This window comes from Microtus pennsylvanicus, chromosome 7 (assembly GCF_037038515.1).
Source record: "Microtus pennsylvanicus isolate mMicPen1 chromosome 7, mMicPen1.hap1, whole genome shotgun sequence".
NCBI classification, from domain to species: Eukaryota; Metazoa; Chordata; class Mammalia; order Rodentia; family Cricetidae; genus Microtus; species Microtus pennsylvanicus.
In genome coordinates this window covers 110,689,625-110,707,698 of record NC_134585.1, presented here as the reverse complement: position 1 = coordinate 110,707,698, position 18,074 = coordinate 110,689,625, and the positions used below count along the sequence as shown (strand labels likewise).

General features: G+C 36.7%; 1 protein-coding gene across 2 annotated transcripts in view; it reads left to right on the top strand.

Annotated features, from left to right (window-relative positions):
- Rsbn1 (round spermatid basic protein 1) overlaps nucleotides 1-18,074 on the top strand; it is a 49,653-nt gene that overhangs the window by 8,616 nt on the left and 22,963 nt on the right. For both annotated transcript variants that reach the window (XM_075981733.1, XM_075981732.1), the window contains exon 2: nucleotides 5,055-5,728. In XM_075981733.1, the coding sequence (XP_075837848.1) occupies nucleotides 5,055-5,728 (674 nt within the window). The remainder of the gene's footprint in view (nucleotides 1-5,054; nucleotides 5,729-18,074) is intronic.

Here is an 18,074-nt window from a genome sequence, read left to right as displayed (position 1 = left end):
GTGTGTCCAGTGTTGAAAACAGTGACTCCAAAAAACTGGGCTTCAGAAGGAGCCACTTTTTGGTTTCCTATTTAAATCAGGTGTTTTTTTTTAAATTTATTTATTTATTTAAAGATTTCTGTCTCTTCCCCGCCACCGCCTCCCATTTCCCTCCCCCTCCTCCAATCAAGTCCCCCTCCCTCGTCAGCCCAAAGAGCAATCAGGGTTCCCTGCCCTGTGGGAAGTCCAAGGACCACCCACCTCCATCCAGGTTTAGTTTTTATATAAAATTGTAACTACTCTCAAGAGAAGCACAAAGAATTTATTCCCCCAGTATTTCTGGCATTTGGGAGACTAAGGTAAGACAACGTTCAATTTAAAACCAGCTACGTTGCAAGGTCCTATCTCCAAAACAAAAACTAAAAAATAATAATAATAATTTTTAGAACACAATTTTAGTTCTTTTTTATGATTATGATATGAACAATTACTGTTTTTATGATAATTTAGGATATGAACAATTGTTTGCTTATCTACCATGGTCGTTAGGAATTGAAGATACCATATTTCCTAAGGCATAGTTTTCAAGTATGTGTGCGCTTGTGTGTGTGTTTGTGTGCTTGCACAATGTGTATGTGTGCTTGCTGGTCCTGGGAACTGAACCCAGAACTTTGAATGCTAGACAAGTATTCTCCCAGTGAGCTATATCCTACCACTTACTCTAATCTTTTTTTGCATTAGTGAAAACTAGTGTGATGTTAAAAGTAAACTAGGCTATTTGATGATAGATGGTGTTAACTAATTTGAGGACTTAAGTGATAATTTTATGTATTCTAAGTGTAGTAATGACCTTTTGAAAGGGAGCCAGCAACTTGTTCAGATCACTGTCCCTGTCTTTCTCTATAGTATGACATGCTTTCTGTATATTGAGTTTCAGTTTTATATGTAAAAGCTTTCCTTAATATAGGTGAAGTGTAGTTTGGTTCTTTGCTGTTAAAAATTGATGTGAAGACTGGAACATCTGCCTAGCTCTGCAAGGAAGGGTAGGTTTAATTGCTGTCATTGCAAAAACAAAACGGCACAAGAAGACAGGGAGAGAAGCCAACAATGAGGGGCCAGCAAGACCCCTCACTGCGGAAAGGATATGGCAGCAGAAACCTGGTAATGAGTTGGAGCTCTAGAACACACATAGGTAGATGGAGACAACTTCATAGAGTTGTCCTCTGATCTCCACAGAAGCACCCATGCACATACATACAATAATAGTAACCAATAAAAGAAACCAACAATGGAACTGAAGACAGTAAGTTTTAGCTCTTACACTGTGGAGAATAATTCAGAAAGAGACTTCCTGAATACATTTTCTATGGGAAAACTAAACCAGTGTACTAGAAATGGAAAGATCATGAAGCAAGCCTTTAGGCATTGACTTCCCCCCCTTTTTTTCCTCTCTCTCTTTTGTAGACTTTTAAATGATGTTGTTTACTCAAAGCAAGGCAATTGGCATTTTTCTCCTACAGCAATAGTGGTCTATTTCATGTAATAACCGACAGCGAATGGATGCCTAGGCCATTCTCAGCCAGTTGTCACCACTGCAGTTTAAGAATAAATTTTATTTCTTCATGTGAATTCATTAGCAAGTAGGAGATGAATGGTCTCAAATTTATCTACAAAGAAAGGCATACTTTCTGTGTCTCAGTCTGAGAAAAAGAGTCTACATTTGAAAAGCAGGATTAGCTAGGGACAGATTGGAATTTGTGAGATTCCAATTAATTTAAGGTTCATTTAATTTTATTTTCTTTTTGAGGCTGTGTTACACTAACTGATTTTTTTTTTAAATAAAAGTTTTTGGCTAAAACCAAGAGACAAGAGACTTGGCCATGTAGAAATACCACTGATAAGCAAATAGTAATATAGAAAATGCCTAGTAGTCAAGGCACTTCCTTCAGTGGCGGATATAGGTCATAATTCAGTTTTTGTACACCTTCTGAAACTTAAACCTGATATTTTCAGAGATATTCTTGTCCCCTCACCCTCCCATGAAATTAATAGAGGATTTACTGGGGTAATTAGATGAGTATTTTTAAGTTGGTCTAATCTTTATATTGAATAACATTTTGTTCCTTGAGAAATTGCCTAAATTACTGATTTACTCTTAGGCAAAGTATTTAGTTTTATTGGTATAAAATATAAATTATTTGAGTGTTTGAATTATGATCTAGTTGTATATGGTAAAAGATTGGTTATATTTTCAGTTTCATGTATGTTATATAGTTATATTGTAAGTTGTTTGTAAATTAGGAGACTTTTTATTGTCTTCTTCCCTCTCCCACCCTTCCCTTTCTTTGAGGCCATTTCTCATTCTGATTCTGTACTCCAGACTAGCTTAGAGGTAGTCTCCCTCTGCCTCTTGAGTGCAGGAATCATAAGGGTGAACCACCAAGTCTGTTTTTTGTTTGTTTTAAAAGCATGTTTCAGACACATTGTACATTGTTCATATTCTTTAAAAACTTTGACTTGCATTAAAATAGTTTTTTAGATTTCATAACTGTGGTAGTATATGGCCATTTGGAATTTTAAAAATGGTTTTATATGGTCTTTATATTAGTTAATAATTATATATTATGCCAAGTAAGTTCATTATAACCGGGTATCTATGTTTACTGAATTACTTATGTTGGAAATGCTTATGCTTGGTAGATAAATTCTATATAGTAAATGCTAGACTATATTTGAAGATTAGTTAGGAATATAGTCATTTAATCCCAAAGATTTGGTGGGGGCAGGTATATTTTCCAACTACTAAATAAAGGATGTCTTTCTATTTTGGGCTTGTCAATTTCGGCTAATTAAAACTTGAGTCAGTCTTTAAATTATAGCATTAATATGCAATATTACAAAAAATTAGGAAATACAGATAGGCAGAAAATATAGACATTTATAATCCTCCTACCATTGATAACTACCAATAATACCTTAGCATACATCCCTCCAGATATGTTTTGTGTTTTCTGTATACAGCACATACATAGATGAAGCAGATTTTCACTGACTTTAAGTCTTTTGTTTCTCTTTAGAAAATCATGCTTAGGTCTTCAAATGCCCAGCTCTCTTATTATTTAGAACTCATTCTGAATTTCACCTCTCTAAAAGAGCTTCTCCAACATTTAGGCAGCTTTTAAACCTTCAACTACCTGGTAGTACTGTAGCTGCTTGATTTCCTCTAACTAGATTCTAAGGTACAAGAGAGTAGAGAAGGTTGTGTCTGTACTGTAGTCAGCACTGTAGCCGTAATGTCGAGAGTGCCCAGCACATGGTATGTATGTTCTTAGTAAAGTCAGGTGAATGCATGTTTAGTTAAAAAACAATGCAATCAGAATAAGTGTAGGTTAAGTGCTCTGGAATAAAAGATAATATATACTCTAGACAGATTACCTGTGGTCTAGAAGAGAGGTGGAGATGAACTGTGTGGAATCTGGAGTGGGAAATGCTGTGGTGGCTGCCCCTGCAGCCTTTCTGCTTTTGTTACCTACTCGCTTAGGTGGAGAAGTTACCAGTGCGGGCTTTCGAGAAGAGTGACAGTATGAGCATTTGGTGACACTATGTATGCCAGTCCCTCACGCCATAATTTATAATGGTTAAGAAATATTTGTACTATGTAGCTACTAGAATTTAATCACTATAATTAGGCATTTTAGAGGATTCTACTCTTGTTGTTAAAAGATACTGGCATGCTATTTTTGTAGACTTCTAGTCATTTCTTTGACTTTGACTTGGAACTGTATTTTCTGGATCTGGAGTTTATAAATATTTTCAAGGCTTGTGCTACATGCCCACCAAATTGTCATTTGAGAAAATTTTACCTTTTTTTTTTTTGATAAGGATTAAGTGTTTTTGGGTCTAAAGATTTCCTAGTTATCATTTATCTATAATCTTGGGTAAAACTGCTTACCCAAGATTATAAACTTTCTATACTTACTATAATACATTTATTGTATACTTATTATATACTTACCCAAGAAGTATACTCTCTGCACTTCATTTTGCTCCTCTGTGAAACAGTATGGAGAATAACTTCACAGCTGGGATGTGGAAATAAAACGCTGTGAAGAGTGCTCTGTACAGACCTGGTGCAGAGGAAACCTGGTCACCATTTGCTGGGCTTTGCTCTGTGTTTTCTGCTGTGTGTGTTGCCTTTCTTTACTTTTTCCCATGAGAAGAAGAAAAGGGCTCTGTTTCAGTTCCTTTTTTGAAAGAGTCTTGCTATAGAGCCCAGACTGGCTTCCAATTCTTAATCTTTGTTAGCCCCTCAGATGCTTGAATTACAGGTGTGTGCTACCAAACCAGGCCCAAGTATATGTTTCTTAAGAAAACTGACGACAGCAGAAAAAGGGGGTGACAAAAATGTTGTAAGACAAAGGGAGAAAAAAGTTGGGAGTAACAAGAATACTTGTGGAGCATAGTAGGCAGGACCAGCGAGGTGGACAGTAACTTAAGCTTCAGTGAGAGCGTGGGTGGCAGCCTGTCGTCAGTTTATATTTCCTATAGTTGAGTTGCCTTTATCCCTACCCCACCCCTGCAAGACAACATGTATTTTAAAAAGCCAGTTTGATAGGTAGAAAAATGTTTTATGGCTTAATTTGTCTTTGTTAATAGACTGACAGTAAGACAGGAACCAACAAAGTTCACTTTAGATTTTGAATAACTAAACAAATACTCCATATAGTGTAGTACATACTACTCCAGTGTTTTATCTTTATTACAAGTCGTGTGTGTGTGTGTGTGTGTGTGTGTGTTGCTGCAGAGGGAATCCATGGCCTCGCATTAATTGTTGCACACCACTTAACTGTAGTTCCAGCAGTACCTCACTATTAGTTTTTTTAGTACAGTCTTTGACCCAGAATATTACTGTATTTTAAGATCTTTGTCTCTTTTTTGTTTCTGATGATAAAAGATGTAATAACAAATTCTCAGAAATTAAGGAGAAGTTATTTAATTTTAGATCAAATACCTTAAGACACATGTATATTGACACTGGTCCTAGCAACTAACTTATTTTTAATTATTGTGGCCAGAAACAGCAGATGAAAATGGTAAAACCCAGAGAGCTGATGATTTTGTCTTGAAGAAAATAAAGAAGAAAAAGAAAAAGAAACACCGAGAAGACATGCGAGGAAGACGCCTTAAGATGTATAATAAGGAAGTACAAACCGTCTGTGCTGGCCTGACCCGCATCAGCAAGGAAATTCTCACCCAAGGACAGCTAAATAGCACTTCAGGAGTTAATAAGGAGTCCTTCAGATATCTGAAGGATGAACAGCTGTGCAGACTAAATTTGGGCATGCAAGAATATCGGGTGCCCCAGGGAGTACAGACACCTTTTACAACGCACCAAGAACACTCTATTCGCAGAAATTTCTTAAAAACAGGTACTAAATTTAGCAACTTTATTCATGAAGAGCACCAGTGCAATGGCGGTGCTCTCGTCCTTCATGCTTACATGGACGAACTCTCATTTTTGTCTCCAATGGAGATGGAGAGATTTTCTGAGGAGTTTCTTGCTTTGACATTCAGTGAGAATGAGAAAAACGCTGCCTACTATGCTTTAGCAATAGTGCATGGAGCGGCTGCTTATCTCCCAGACTTTTTGGACTACTTTGCTTTCAATTTTCCCAACACTCCAGTGAAAATGGAAATTTTGGGCAAGAAAGATATTGAAACAACCACCATTTCAAATTTTCACACTCAGGTAAGGTAAAATTATTGTTCAATTGGCTAGTAAATATAGTGTCTCAACAGTATTAACCTTATTGTGTTGCATAGCACACACCTGCACACATTATAAAAATTCCTGGTAATAAAAGTACTTCAGACCACCTGTTCTTTAAATTGTAATTCCTAATTGCTGAGATCTTTGGTGTAGGACTTGCTACTTGCTTGAAGAAATGCTTTATACATCATTGTGAGTTTATGGAAATTGGCTTGAAAATGAATCCAGACTTCATACTCAGGTAATACTACTGTAGACTATCTATAATTTAGTGTGATAGCCTCACGATAACATTAGTTAAGACTCTGATAACAGGATAGAACACTTAAGGGTATTGGCTTATTTATTTACCAGGGTTTGCTTACATTCTTTTAGTAACTTGTTGGCAGTCTGTCCTAGAAATACACCCCAAGTGTGTGACTTGGGAATGTCACTGGAGAGACCGCCATTGCCTCTGCTCCTTCTGCTTGGACACTGTTATAGATAAAGGGTATTCTGAAGCCTTGCTTGGGCAGTTAGGCTTAAGTCAGCAGGGAACTGTCCCTTTCTAATATGTTTTTAGCCAAGTGTTCCTTTCAGTGGGGTTATTGTAGAGATAAAAAAAGAACAATAATGAGTCTGAAGGTTTTTAAAAATTTTTGGTTTGCTTGCTTTTCTCAGAAAGATTGTGAATGTGAACGGGCAGTACTAAGCTATTCTGTAGACGCTGTGATTCAGGTGTCACTTTTTAAAGATTGTATAATCTGCTCTTTCAGGTTTTATAGTGATTTACTGCCATTCTTTTCCCTTAAATTTTTTTGAAGTAAATAAAGTTACATAATCCGACTCTCAGCTGCTTATATTATAGTGAATTCAAGTCACTTAGACTTGCCTGAACCTTCCTCTAACTTGAATTTTTTAGTGAGTCTTACCGTCCTTGCCTCCAACGAGGGGAGTATCCAATTTAGGTGTATGGACTTCAGACTTTTTCTAATTGAAGTTCTCTCTGCAGTAGAGAGAGCAGGAGCAGCTAATCTGGAGAGTTCGCAAGATGAGTCTGCCCAAGATGTTGGAACTGGATGTGCAGTAAAGGGCTTCGTCTTGGATTTTGGCCTTGTTACCACAATCAGGTACCAAAGTACAGACTTTTGTAGTAGATTTTCCTTTCTTTTTCTTTTTTAAAGGAGTTTTGTCCTTTGAAAGTTAAAGAATCCTACTTTTATAAATACTGCAGAAGAGAAAAGAAACAGCTCTAATCTAGTTGTAGTTAACAAAGGTGCTGCTGAGAGCGGATTTTACATGTTCCATCACTTTTTTTAGATTAGAAAAATAAATTTTCATTCTGACAGACCAGCAAGCATATCTGAAAAAGAAGTCAGAAATTTGTGGGGGGAGATAATGGTTTTGGAAAGGTGACTTTTCAACGTTCATATCAGTCTATAGTTGAGTTTGTATATGTCAACAGACTAATTAAGGCATCTCAAAATAATATTCCCTGCTGATTTTTGTCCTCCAGTTAATTTTTTAAATGGAGCTGATATTTAAATGACTGTACCAACAACTTACCATGAGATTCACTTTGTGGTTTATAAAATAAGTACTCTTAAAGGATATGTTAGATTATTATGTAATTAGATATTGCTACTTTAGACACACAAGAGAACTGAAGGTTGTGGGTCTTGTTGCGCTTGGTCTTCAGGAACTTAAGTTTCGTATAGCCCATGAAACTTGAAGTTTGCATTTGTAAATGTTTGATGGATGTGGAAAAGTAGGCTAACATGTTAGTTCACATTTGTTCACGGCATGTAGAAATGTTTTCACATTCATATCTGAGCATTTGCAACAACCAGGAGGTAGGTAAGCGATCAATCTCTGCTGTCCATTGAAGAAACTGTTCATTTGTTAACAAAGTCATAAATTTAGAAAGTAGAAGAGTTGGGATTGAAATCAAGGCTGTCTGACTCCTTCTGTAACTACTGGAGAAGAGATTGTGGTTGTGAAGTTAAAATTGTGTCTCATCTTAAAAATATGATCTTAAAGCATATCAATAAATATGCTTATATTATGGGAATTAATTGAACAATTGGGATATTTTGGAAATCTCTGTTTTATAGTCTTAGGAACTTCTGTTAAACGTTAAATAAAGTCAAATAAAAATAGTTTTTTCTTTTGTTTTTGTTTGTGTATGTTTACTGTTTAATAATGTAGCCATAATAATTGTCTATGACTGTATTTCAAGATACTTTCTTCTTTTTTTTTCTTCTTCTTCTTCTTTCTCCTCCTCCTTCCTCCTCTTTCACTTATTTTTATTTTATGTGCATTGGTGTTTTGCCTGCATGCATGTCTGTGTGAGGGTGTCAGGTCCCCTCGAAGTAGAGTTACAGGCAATTGTGAGCTGGCATTTGGGTGCTGGGAATTGAACCCAGATCCTCTGGAAGAACAGTCAATGCTCTTTAATCATTGAGCCATCACTCCAGTCCCTGAACACTCCATTCTTAAAGGAGTAGCTGATAAGTTTAACCTAGTATGGAGATGAGTAAAATAGCAATTATAAAACAGTTTAAGAAGAATAGAGGTGTGCACAGGGAAAATTCTGTTGTTCAGAAAGCAGAGTTTGTGGTGATTTTAGAAGGTATTTTAAGACACGTTATGCTTAAGGAGGTTCTTAAAAACAGATCAATACTTAACTTTGTGTACTCATTGTTAATCAAAAGGAATTTTAGCCTGTGCAAAATACAGTCTTGAGAATGTGCCACATCCAGGGAACTGCGAACAGCTTGATAAGCAAAAGGGCGTTCTCATTGTTAAGGATGGTATGAGGAAAGGGAGAGAAAATAAGACTAAGGGGTGGTTAAAAGTGTGAAGCTTTATATGATATACTAAAATCTTTTTCTAAAGATAATGGGGATTATTAATGACTTTTAATAGGGGGAGCACAACAAATTATAAAGATTAAAGGGTAAGGTCAAGAAAACTGATAAGGTTATTATAGTAACTAGAGAGAAAAGTTCTATGTCCAAACTGATGTCTTTTGGAGGAAACAATGAGATCTGAGAAATTATTCAATGGATGTTAACTAGATTTAATGGAATAGGGTTAGTTTTAAGATGTGGCTTAGAGAACTAGGAAGAAGATGATGATAAGGAAAGTTAATTCAGAGGAAGATTGGTGTCTGGTGAGGGTTTGGGGGTGTGTGTAACCATTTCTGTCCAGCCATTCAGTTACCAAATAATGACATAAAGATTTGTTATTAATTATGAAAGCTTGACCTATAGCTTAGGCTTGTTCCTAACTAGATTTATAACTTAAATAAACCCATTTATATAATATATGTTTTATTACATGGTATTATCTCTCTTCCATCTTGTACCTTCTGTTTCCTTTTCATGTCTGTCACCTTCCCCTTTCCTCTTCCCAGAGTTCTCTCTTTCCCTGGAAGTCCTGCCTAACCTCTTCCTGTCTAGCTATTGGCCATTCTGCTCCTTATTAATCAGAAGGTGCCTTGGCAGACACGTCTTCACAGTGTGAACAAATATTCTGCAACAGGGGCGTTGTAGTATTTAAGAGATCTTTTGATGTATTTTTTTTACCTCTACTCCATCTTTAATACTAGAGATTGAAACCAGGATTTTGTGTATGTTGGGCAGGTGCTCTTCTATGGAGTCTGTAGGGCCCAACTGTTAAGAGATATTTTGAACTGGAGATGTACATTTAGGCTTATATTTATAAAGATTTAGTAGCTGGATATGTGGGTCTAAGGTTAGGAAATGCAGGTTTTGGATTAATAAACATGTAGGCAAAGCAGAGATGGTAGCAGAATGGGAGGTGAAGTTAAAGGCGCAATATACCTTCATGTAAGTGTGAGAATTTGGGGAGAGACCAAAAAAAGGAAGGCAGACTAGGATATGTTTCCTAGATTTTATCTATATGGAGTAATTAAAAAATTATAACATAGCCTACAGGTGAGATGGCTCAGTGGTTAAAAATACTTGCTATGCAATCATGAGGCCTGGATTTGGATTCTAATGCCCATTTAACTAGCTGTGGGTCTTGGACACATTTGTAACTCCAGCTCAGATACCCTCTTTGCACATGTGGAGGCATACACATCACACATGTGCATGTACACTTACAGACACAAAATAAATCTTTAAAAAATGATACAGCATATGATGGATCAAATAAGATAAAGATGGAAAAGTGTTTGGTTCACAAGTTAGGAATTTAATTGAAAATATTTCAAGACCAGTACTTTGCAAAACACTGTGGTGGTGGTGAATTTTAAGAATTGTAAATTATACCTTTTCTTTAGAACCTTGCTATCAAAATGTGCTTGAGTGTTTTTGGCATCACCACAAATGTATGCTCTTGATTTTACTGAGATTTTCCAAATCAGAGTCTGCCTGTGTGCAGATTCCTTGATGATTCCTGTGCACATGAGGGCTCACTAAGCACTGCTTTAAAATGTTGTTTTCTAGCTGGAGGAGGTTACACATAAACAGCACATTCCAGGAAGGATTTACCTAATAAATGGTAAGGATGGTAGTTTAAACAGAGATGGACAATAAGTAGTCTAAAGATACCTGAAGGTGGTTTGTGAAGTGCCTCATTCCAGATCGCCACAATCACAGAGTTCTTAACAATCAGTTAGCCTTGGGGTGGAGAGATGGCTCAGTGGTTAAGAGCACTGCCTGCTCTTCCAAAGATTCTGAGTTCAATTCCCAGCAACCACATGGTGGCTCACAACCATCTGTAATGAGATCTGGTTGGTGCCCTCTTCTGGCCTGCAGGCATACAGACAGAATACTGAGAATACTCTATACAATATAAATACATAAATCTGTATAAAAACATACTGTATACATAATAAATACATAAATGTATACATAATAAATAAATCTTAAAAAAATCAATTAGCCTTTTGGAATCTTTAACTTAATCCAGACACCTCTGTTTTCTCTTCTGAGAACTTCAGCTCATGAAGTAAACTATAGGCTTGTTTTTTTGTAAGAAAAGTTAGATCTTCTATTACTTTTGTATTTTTTAAATTATTGCATTAGATCAAGCTAGGATCCATGTATAGACTGTTTTTGAACATTTTATAGTCCTCAACTATTTTAATACTCCAAGAGGTAAGTCCATTTTGTCAGTTGGAACTCCAAGCTGATTCTTGTTTGATTACTATCTGCTACGGATTGCTAAAGGCTAGCTTTGTGAATTTGAATTTCTAAAAGAACATGCATGTATATTAAGACAGTGTTTTATACTTCGGTAGGAGTACCATTTCTAATTTTTAATTGGTTATTGACTGAGTACCAGTTTTGACCAAAAATGTTTGAATGTTTGTGGAATCTTTAGGTTAGTTAATGGAGAAATACCATAGAAAAAGACATTATGTCTTTTTTCTTTAAAAATTTTATCTATATACACTTTGGGAATAAATGTGATTTATGATCTTTTGAATTAGCTGTAAATTATGGTTACAGTATTAGATATTTGAAAACTCTTTCTAGAGATTTTAGGCTAAGTTGTTACAGCTCTACAATAAAGTCTTCAGTCCTTAGCTCCCTGTTTCGTAGGTGTCCTGAAGCATCAGAGGAATTGTTAAGAGTTTGAATCTTTTAGTCCTTGTAAAGACCACAGGGCTTTACGAAAGAGGAAGTCATCTTCAAGTCCTTGTTTCCTATATAGATGGCAATGTTTTGGTTGTCACCTTCCCAAGATCAAATAATGACAGATCCTTAACAAGGAATTGTTTGTTTCCTCTTCATATAAATGGTATGGAAGTCTAGGGCTCAGAGCTTAGCAAACTATAATGTGCATATAATTCAGCTGAGAATCTTACTACATCTTAATGTGTATTGGTGTTTTGCCTGCATGTGTACCTATGCATTGTGCATATGCCTGGCTTCTGCAGAGACCAGGAGAAGGTGTCAGATACTTTGAAACTGGAGTTAAAGATGGTAGGAGCTGCCATGTGGCTGATAGGAACTGAACCCAGGTCCTCTGGAAGAGCGGCCAGTGCTTTTAACTTCTGAGCCATCCCAACATAGCCTACATTTCTAACACTCCCAGGTAGTGTTGGTGATTCATAAAAGACCACAGGTCTTAACGTTTATATGACTTGCACATGAAAGCAGTAGCAAACTAACAATACAGTGATGTTAAAATGGAAGATGGCTCACTATATAACAACTACATGGTTGAAGGGTATACATGAGGAAGGATGATGTATATTTTTCAGGGCAGATGTTCATATTTTAAGTTCTGATAATTTATTTCTCTCAAAGAATTTCTGTACTTAATGATCAGAAATCTCACTTTAGGGCATACTTAAAAAATATACTTAGACATGTTTTCCACTGCATCACTGGCCTGAGTGAGAACATACCTTTTTAACTTTGTTTGGGTAGTAGTACTTATAGTTGTAATATTCTAAAAAAGGTAATATTTTGTAGGATTGGACTATCCAACTTCAATGTCTTGTTTTAGAGAGTAACAGACAGTTATTTCACTATCATGTGTTAGGGTAAGGTTTATTACCTCCCTAGCCTTTGATTGATATATTGACACTTTTTAATGCTGATAATTGTGATGAAGAGTGGAATTAGTAAAATGGTATGTAATTGGGAAAAAGATAAACCCTTGAGGAACTCTAAGCATTAGTGTATTGTATAAAAGGGAAAAGTAAATATTTGAAGTTACTGCCTTTAGAAAATAAAACAGTATGCATAGCAGGTTTGGTTATTTTCTCTAGTTCTCAGTACAGCTTGTAATAAAATTACTTTGACCCACTCAGTACTTTTCCATGGGATATTTTAAAGAATGTTTTTCTACTCATAGGTCACAAGGTTAGGAAGATCGCTGGCTTGCTTTTTCCTTTCTGTTTTTTTAAACAGTCAGCTTAAATAAGCTTCTTCCTGAAGCACAAGTTCTGTGGAACAATCCACCCCTCCCATACACATACACACACACACACACACACACACACACACACACACACACACACACAGTGTTTTCGGTATGTTACATTTCTTAGTCTTAATGGGTGGTTTTAGAAGTTGTGTGTATTGGATACACAGTGGGATTTAACTTTCAGAAATTATATAGAATAACTGCAGTGCTGAGTTTCTAATCTAAAGAACCATATGTATGTTGCTGTAGAGCAGTGTGTACTTTGAGCAGTAGCTGGTTCGTATTTTGTGTCTTACAAACATACCAGATCCTGTGAGTGCATGCTAAGCATGGTTAATTCCACACCTGCTCTCCTGATTTTACCAATGTGGGTTTTCCCCGTTGCCATTATCACCTATGTTCATAGCAGCTTTGCTTTGTTCTGCTCTATTCTTTTTACTTAACCTCCTTGCAACGCTCCTGACATGTTTTTTCCTCTACCCACTGTACTGTAATATACTTTAGGAAATGATAGAACTCAGCCTGATTTTTGCTTTCATTGAAAATGTCATAATCTCAGATTCTTCTGGAGATTACTATTCATTACATCTGGAGTAAGTGAGATAAGTGCCCCAAATGGTTCAATTTCTGTAATCAGAGAAATTTAAGAGGCATTGTTTTGTATCACATACTACCTACCATATTGTAATTCTTTTCATTTGATATGTAGGTACAATCTCAGAATTTCATAACATCATAAACTGAGGCATAATCTTGTCTAACATAGTATAAAATTATTCTAAAAACCCTTTTGGGGTTGATAATCATTTGAGACTTTATCTCTTTATAAGGTTTTGTGAAGACTTGCAGCATTGCTTAGGAAAGTCAGCTTATTTGCCTATTCTTCTTCAAGACTTTGATGTTGTTTGTATATGTGGTGTGTGTGTTTGTGTGTGCTGTGTGCATGCTTGAACGTGTGTGTATAGGTCAGAAGTCAACATTATGTGTCTTCCTCAGTCATTCTCCATCTTATATTTTGAGGCAAGATCTCTCATTGAACCAGCAGCTCACTAATTTAGCTAGATTGGGTAGCCAGGGAGCTCTAGGGATCATCTGTCTCCTTGCCAGCACTGGGATTTTGGGACTCTGAAGTCAGGTACTCATTCTTATGTAGCAAACACTGTATGGACTGAGTCATATTCCCAGTCCCTCATCTCTTCTCAGTCTCTCAGAGAAGATACTCCCACTCTGTGTTAACTGCTTTGCCTATTGTGTTCTGGATTCTGACCCTCAGCCTACTTCTTTTTTACTTATTCTTTTGAGACAGGGTCTCATGCTTCCCATACTGGTCTCCAACTCCCTGTGTAGCTAGAGATAACCTTAAACTTCTGGCTAGGACTACAGGCAGTGATCAGAATTCAGCTGAGGACTTCATGCTAGGCAAGCACTCAATTAACTCACCTATTTCTTGAACCTCTTTTTTTTAAAAAATATGCATAATATAAGCATTTTGATCACTTAAAGTCTGTGATTCTGTGGAATTAATTACATTCAGAATGTTACATAATCATCAGCACTATCTATTTCCAGAAATTTTTTTCCCATTATTCCAAACAGAAACTACTCATTTGCTTAGGATCTTCAGTAATAATAAGCCATCCCCAATTCTCCAACCTTTGCCTCCTCTATTTTATATGAAAAGGAGATAAGTTATATAAATAAATTACTGCTTTGTATGTGTTCTTTAAAAGACAAGTTTTTCTTTTCCTAGAAGCAATCTTTGTCTCGAATTTGTAATTTATAATTTTTACTAATTCCATACTTTGCTATGAGAATCACCAGTTATATTTGGGTTTCTAGTATCAGAGTGACTAGCAACCTTGATCTACTGTAGAAGGAGAGGGAGATAGATATGGGTGTTCAACGTGCTTTTTATGATATATTTTAAATCTAGTAGATGGCTTAATGTCTATTACGTTAGAAACTTGTTGACAGAGATTTCTGTCCCATGAGTTCCCACAGCTGGTTAGTCCCAAATAAACACACAGATATCTACATTAATTATAAACGGATTGGCCTATTAACTTAGGCTTCTTATTAACTTTTTTTTTTTTAAAAAAAACATTTATTTCATGTACAATGTTCTGCCTGCATGTATGCTTACAGGCCAGAATGGGGAACCAGCTCTCATTATGGATGGTTGTGAGCCACCATGTGGTTGCTGGGAATTGAACTCAGGACCTCTGGAAGGACAATCGGTGCTCTCTCTTAACCTCTGAGCCATCTCTCCAGCCCTTTATTAACTCTTATAACTTAAATTAGCCCATAATTCCTGTCTGTGTTAGCCGTGTGGCTTGGTACCTTTTTCGGTGAGGCAGTCACATCTTGCTTCCTCTCTGTCTGGGTGATGACTGCAGACTGAAACTTCCCTTTTCCCAGAATTCTTGTTGCCCTGCCTCTACTTCCTGCCTGGCTAATAGCCAATCAGTGTTTATTTAAAATACAAGTGACAGGATACAGACCATTGTCCCACAGCAGAAACTGGTTTATACTGGTAATTACCCTGGTGACTCTTGTCTGACTCATGTCCAGTTTATATCATCATGACTATCACTCTATTTCTGGGAGTCTGACCTTGAGTTTTTGGTAGCCACTATGGGAAAAAAAAATAGCCTCTGATAACCCTTATTTCTTTAGACAAAAGGCCTGCATTTGATATACCACCCTAAACATAAAATAGGTTCAGAGGTTTACTATAGATTCTGGGTAGTCTACTTGCCCCAGGTTATGTTAGGCAAGAGAGAAACAGCACTCACAATAGCATGAATATAAACTAACATAAGTAACTTTTACTACTGTATCACATGCATTTTTAGAGTCCTAGCTTTGGTTCAACAACACTGTGTAAGGGTTATGTTGATGCACAAAGTTCTAGGTCATTGAGTGTTAGCCTCTGTGTTGAGGGCGTTGGATGTTACAGTTCTTGTTCTTGGGCATTTACTATTTTATAATATTCTGTGTTGTAATTATTGAAGTAAATGTCTGTTCACATATATTACCTGGGATTTCTATTTACATTTTTCTTTTAAGAGTTTAGAACTGTTGCCGAGGTTCAGTGACTCATATGTAGGAAGTCTTTGTTCTACTGTGTCATGTGATAATTCAGATAGGTATGGAGTTCTAGATTAGAGGTCATTTTCTTCAGTTTGTAATGGCACTGTTCCAGTGTCTTTCACACTTCAGTGTTTCTGTTGAATCCAATGTTGTCATCATTTCTGATCCTTTTGGAGCTCTTCCTCCCTCTATATTTGAAGTTTTCAACAGTTCTTCATTATAAAAATTAAGAATATTAAGGGTAATAAGTTTTGAAATGAGATTTTTTAATTACTATGAAATGTATCAAGCATATAAAGAAATATAAATAAGTTACATATCATGTAACCCAAGAAATGAAACTTCATCAGTGCAGTTGAACTCTGGAAATATATATTCTCCCATTTGAGTACATTTTCTATTATTTCTTTTCTTTTTTCGTCCCCTCCCTTTCCCCTTTCTTATCTCTCTGCTCTCATTTACTGCTCTTCCTCTTCTTTCTTTTTCCCTTCTCCATCTTCACCCCCCTTTCCCTCTTTTCTGCTGGGGATTGAATCCAGACTCTTAGGCATGGTAGGCAAGTATTCTACCACTGAGCAACATTTCCAGCTTTAAATCTTTGTTAGTTCTATTGTTCCCCTCCCCTCCCCTCCTGTCCCTTCCCCCTCCCCTCCCCTCTTGTCCCCCTCTTTCTCCCCCCTCACTCTTTTTTTTTCTTGCTGACATTTTTATTGTATGCTAGGTCTCCCAACTGATGGTTTAATTTACTTATTTTTTTTACATTTTTATTACATTGGTCACACACATATACACATATATAGAACATATATGTAGAGGTCAAAGGACAACTTAGGGGAGTCAGAATTTTTTTCTTTCCACCATGTGGGTCCTGGGCCTGCAGGCACATGCCGTATTTACTCTTGGACCATCTTCTTGGCTTTAATTTCCTTTTTTGAGTGGGGACTTGTTATATTGCTGTGGCTATTTCATCTCTTGGGCTCAGGTTGGTCCTCCAAACTTTTTCTCTTTTTTTCTTTTTGTTACATATTTTTCGTTTGTATTGCAGATAAATTTTAGCTATAATGGCTTGAATTTGAGAAGGTTCATTCTTGTCTGCTGTTGCTTTTAAAATAACTTCCTGTTACTCTGTCATAAATGCAATCCCCTCTCTTATTCCTCTGGTCAAATATTTTAATTATTAAATTAATCAAATTTTCTCTTATGCTTTGTTTTTACAAATTCTGTTTTTCTTAAACTCTAGTTCTATTACAGGTTTTCTTCCAAAGTGATCTGGTATTTTGTTCATATGTAAACACGAGTTACTATAAAACTGGTCAGAAGCCCTGCAGTCATGTAAGTGGAACTTCCTAGTCTGTGACTCCGTAAGGAATCCATAGCATTCTGAGCAAAGCTCCAATTATCAGGGTTTTTTCTCTGGGGCTTTTGATTTCTATAGCTAAGAACCATTACATTTTTGCCAGGAAATTAGAATATGTTACAGCTCTCTCTTAGAACTCTTGGAGCCGACTGGAAGAGCGGTGAGGTGATTTTTCCTTTCTAGTCCCGTCTCCTCTGCCACAGTCTTAGAAGGATGCATGTGAGGTCACTTGGATAATCCATCTCAGTATCCTTATTTATTCGTACTCTCAAAGTCCCCTTTTCTGGTAAGTTAACATTCATAGCAACCTGCACATCTTTGGGGTGTTTACCCAGCATGTCCCATGCTTCACATTCAAATCAGAAGAAAGCATCTTCCTACCCAAACGCCTCTTCCAGAGAAGAGAGAATATGTAATTCTTTCCTATCTGGTTGGAAATGATACAAGATGGTAGTAATCCTTGATACTTTCTTCTTTTTTTGGTCAGATCCAGTCTTTCTCTAAGTCCTGATAGTTTAATCTTCTTGGTTCTTTTTATATATCTTTTCTCCCAACTCCCATCTAAGATCAGTTCACCTCTTGAGCTATTTCTTACTTTGAATATTATAGAATCCTCCTAATTGGTCGGTCTCTCTCCCTCTCCCTCTCCCTCTCCTTCTCCCTCTCTCTCTCCCTCTCCCTCTTCCTCTCTCTCTCTCTCTCTCTTTGCTTCTCTGAATACTAAAAAAACAAAACTGAAAACAAAAAGGCAAATATGGGAGTTTGAGGATGTAACTCATGTAGTAGAAGGCTTGCCTGCCATGCAGAGCTCTGGGCTGAACCCCAACACTGTGTTAGCTAGGTATGGTGGCATACACTTGCAATCCCAGAACTAGGAGGCGGAGGCTGGAGGACCAGAAGTTCAAGGTGATCTTCAGCTACATAATGTGAGTTCCAGGCCATCTTGGGTCTTATAAGACCCTGCTTTTAAAAACTGAGAAG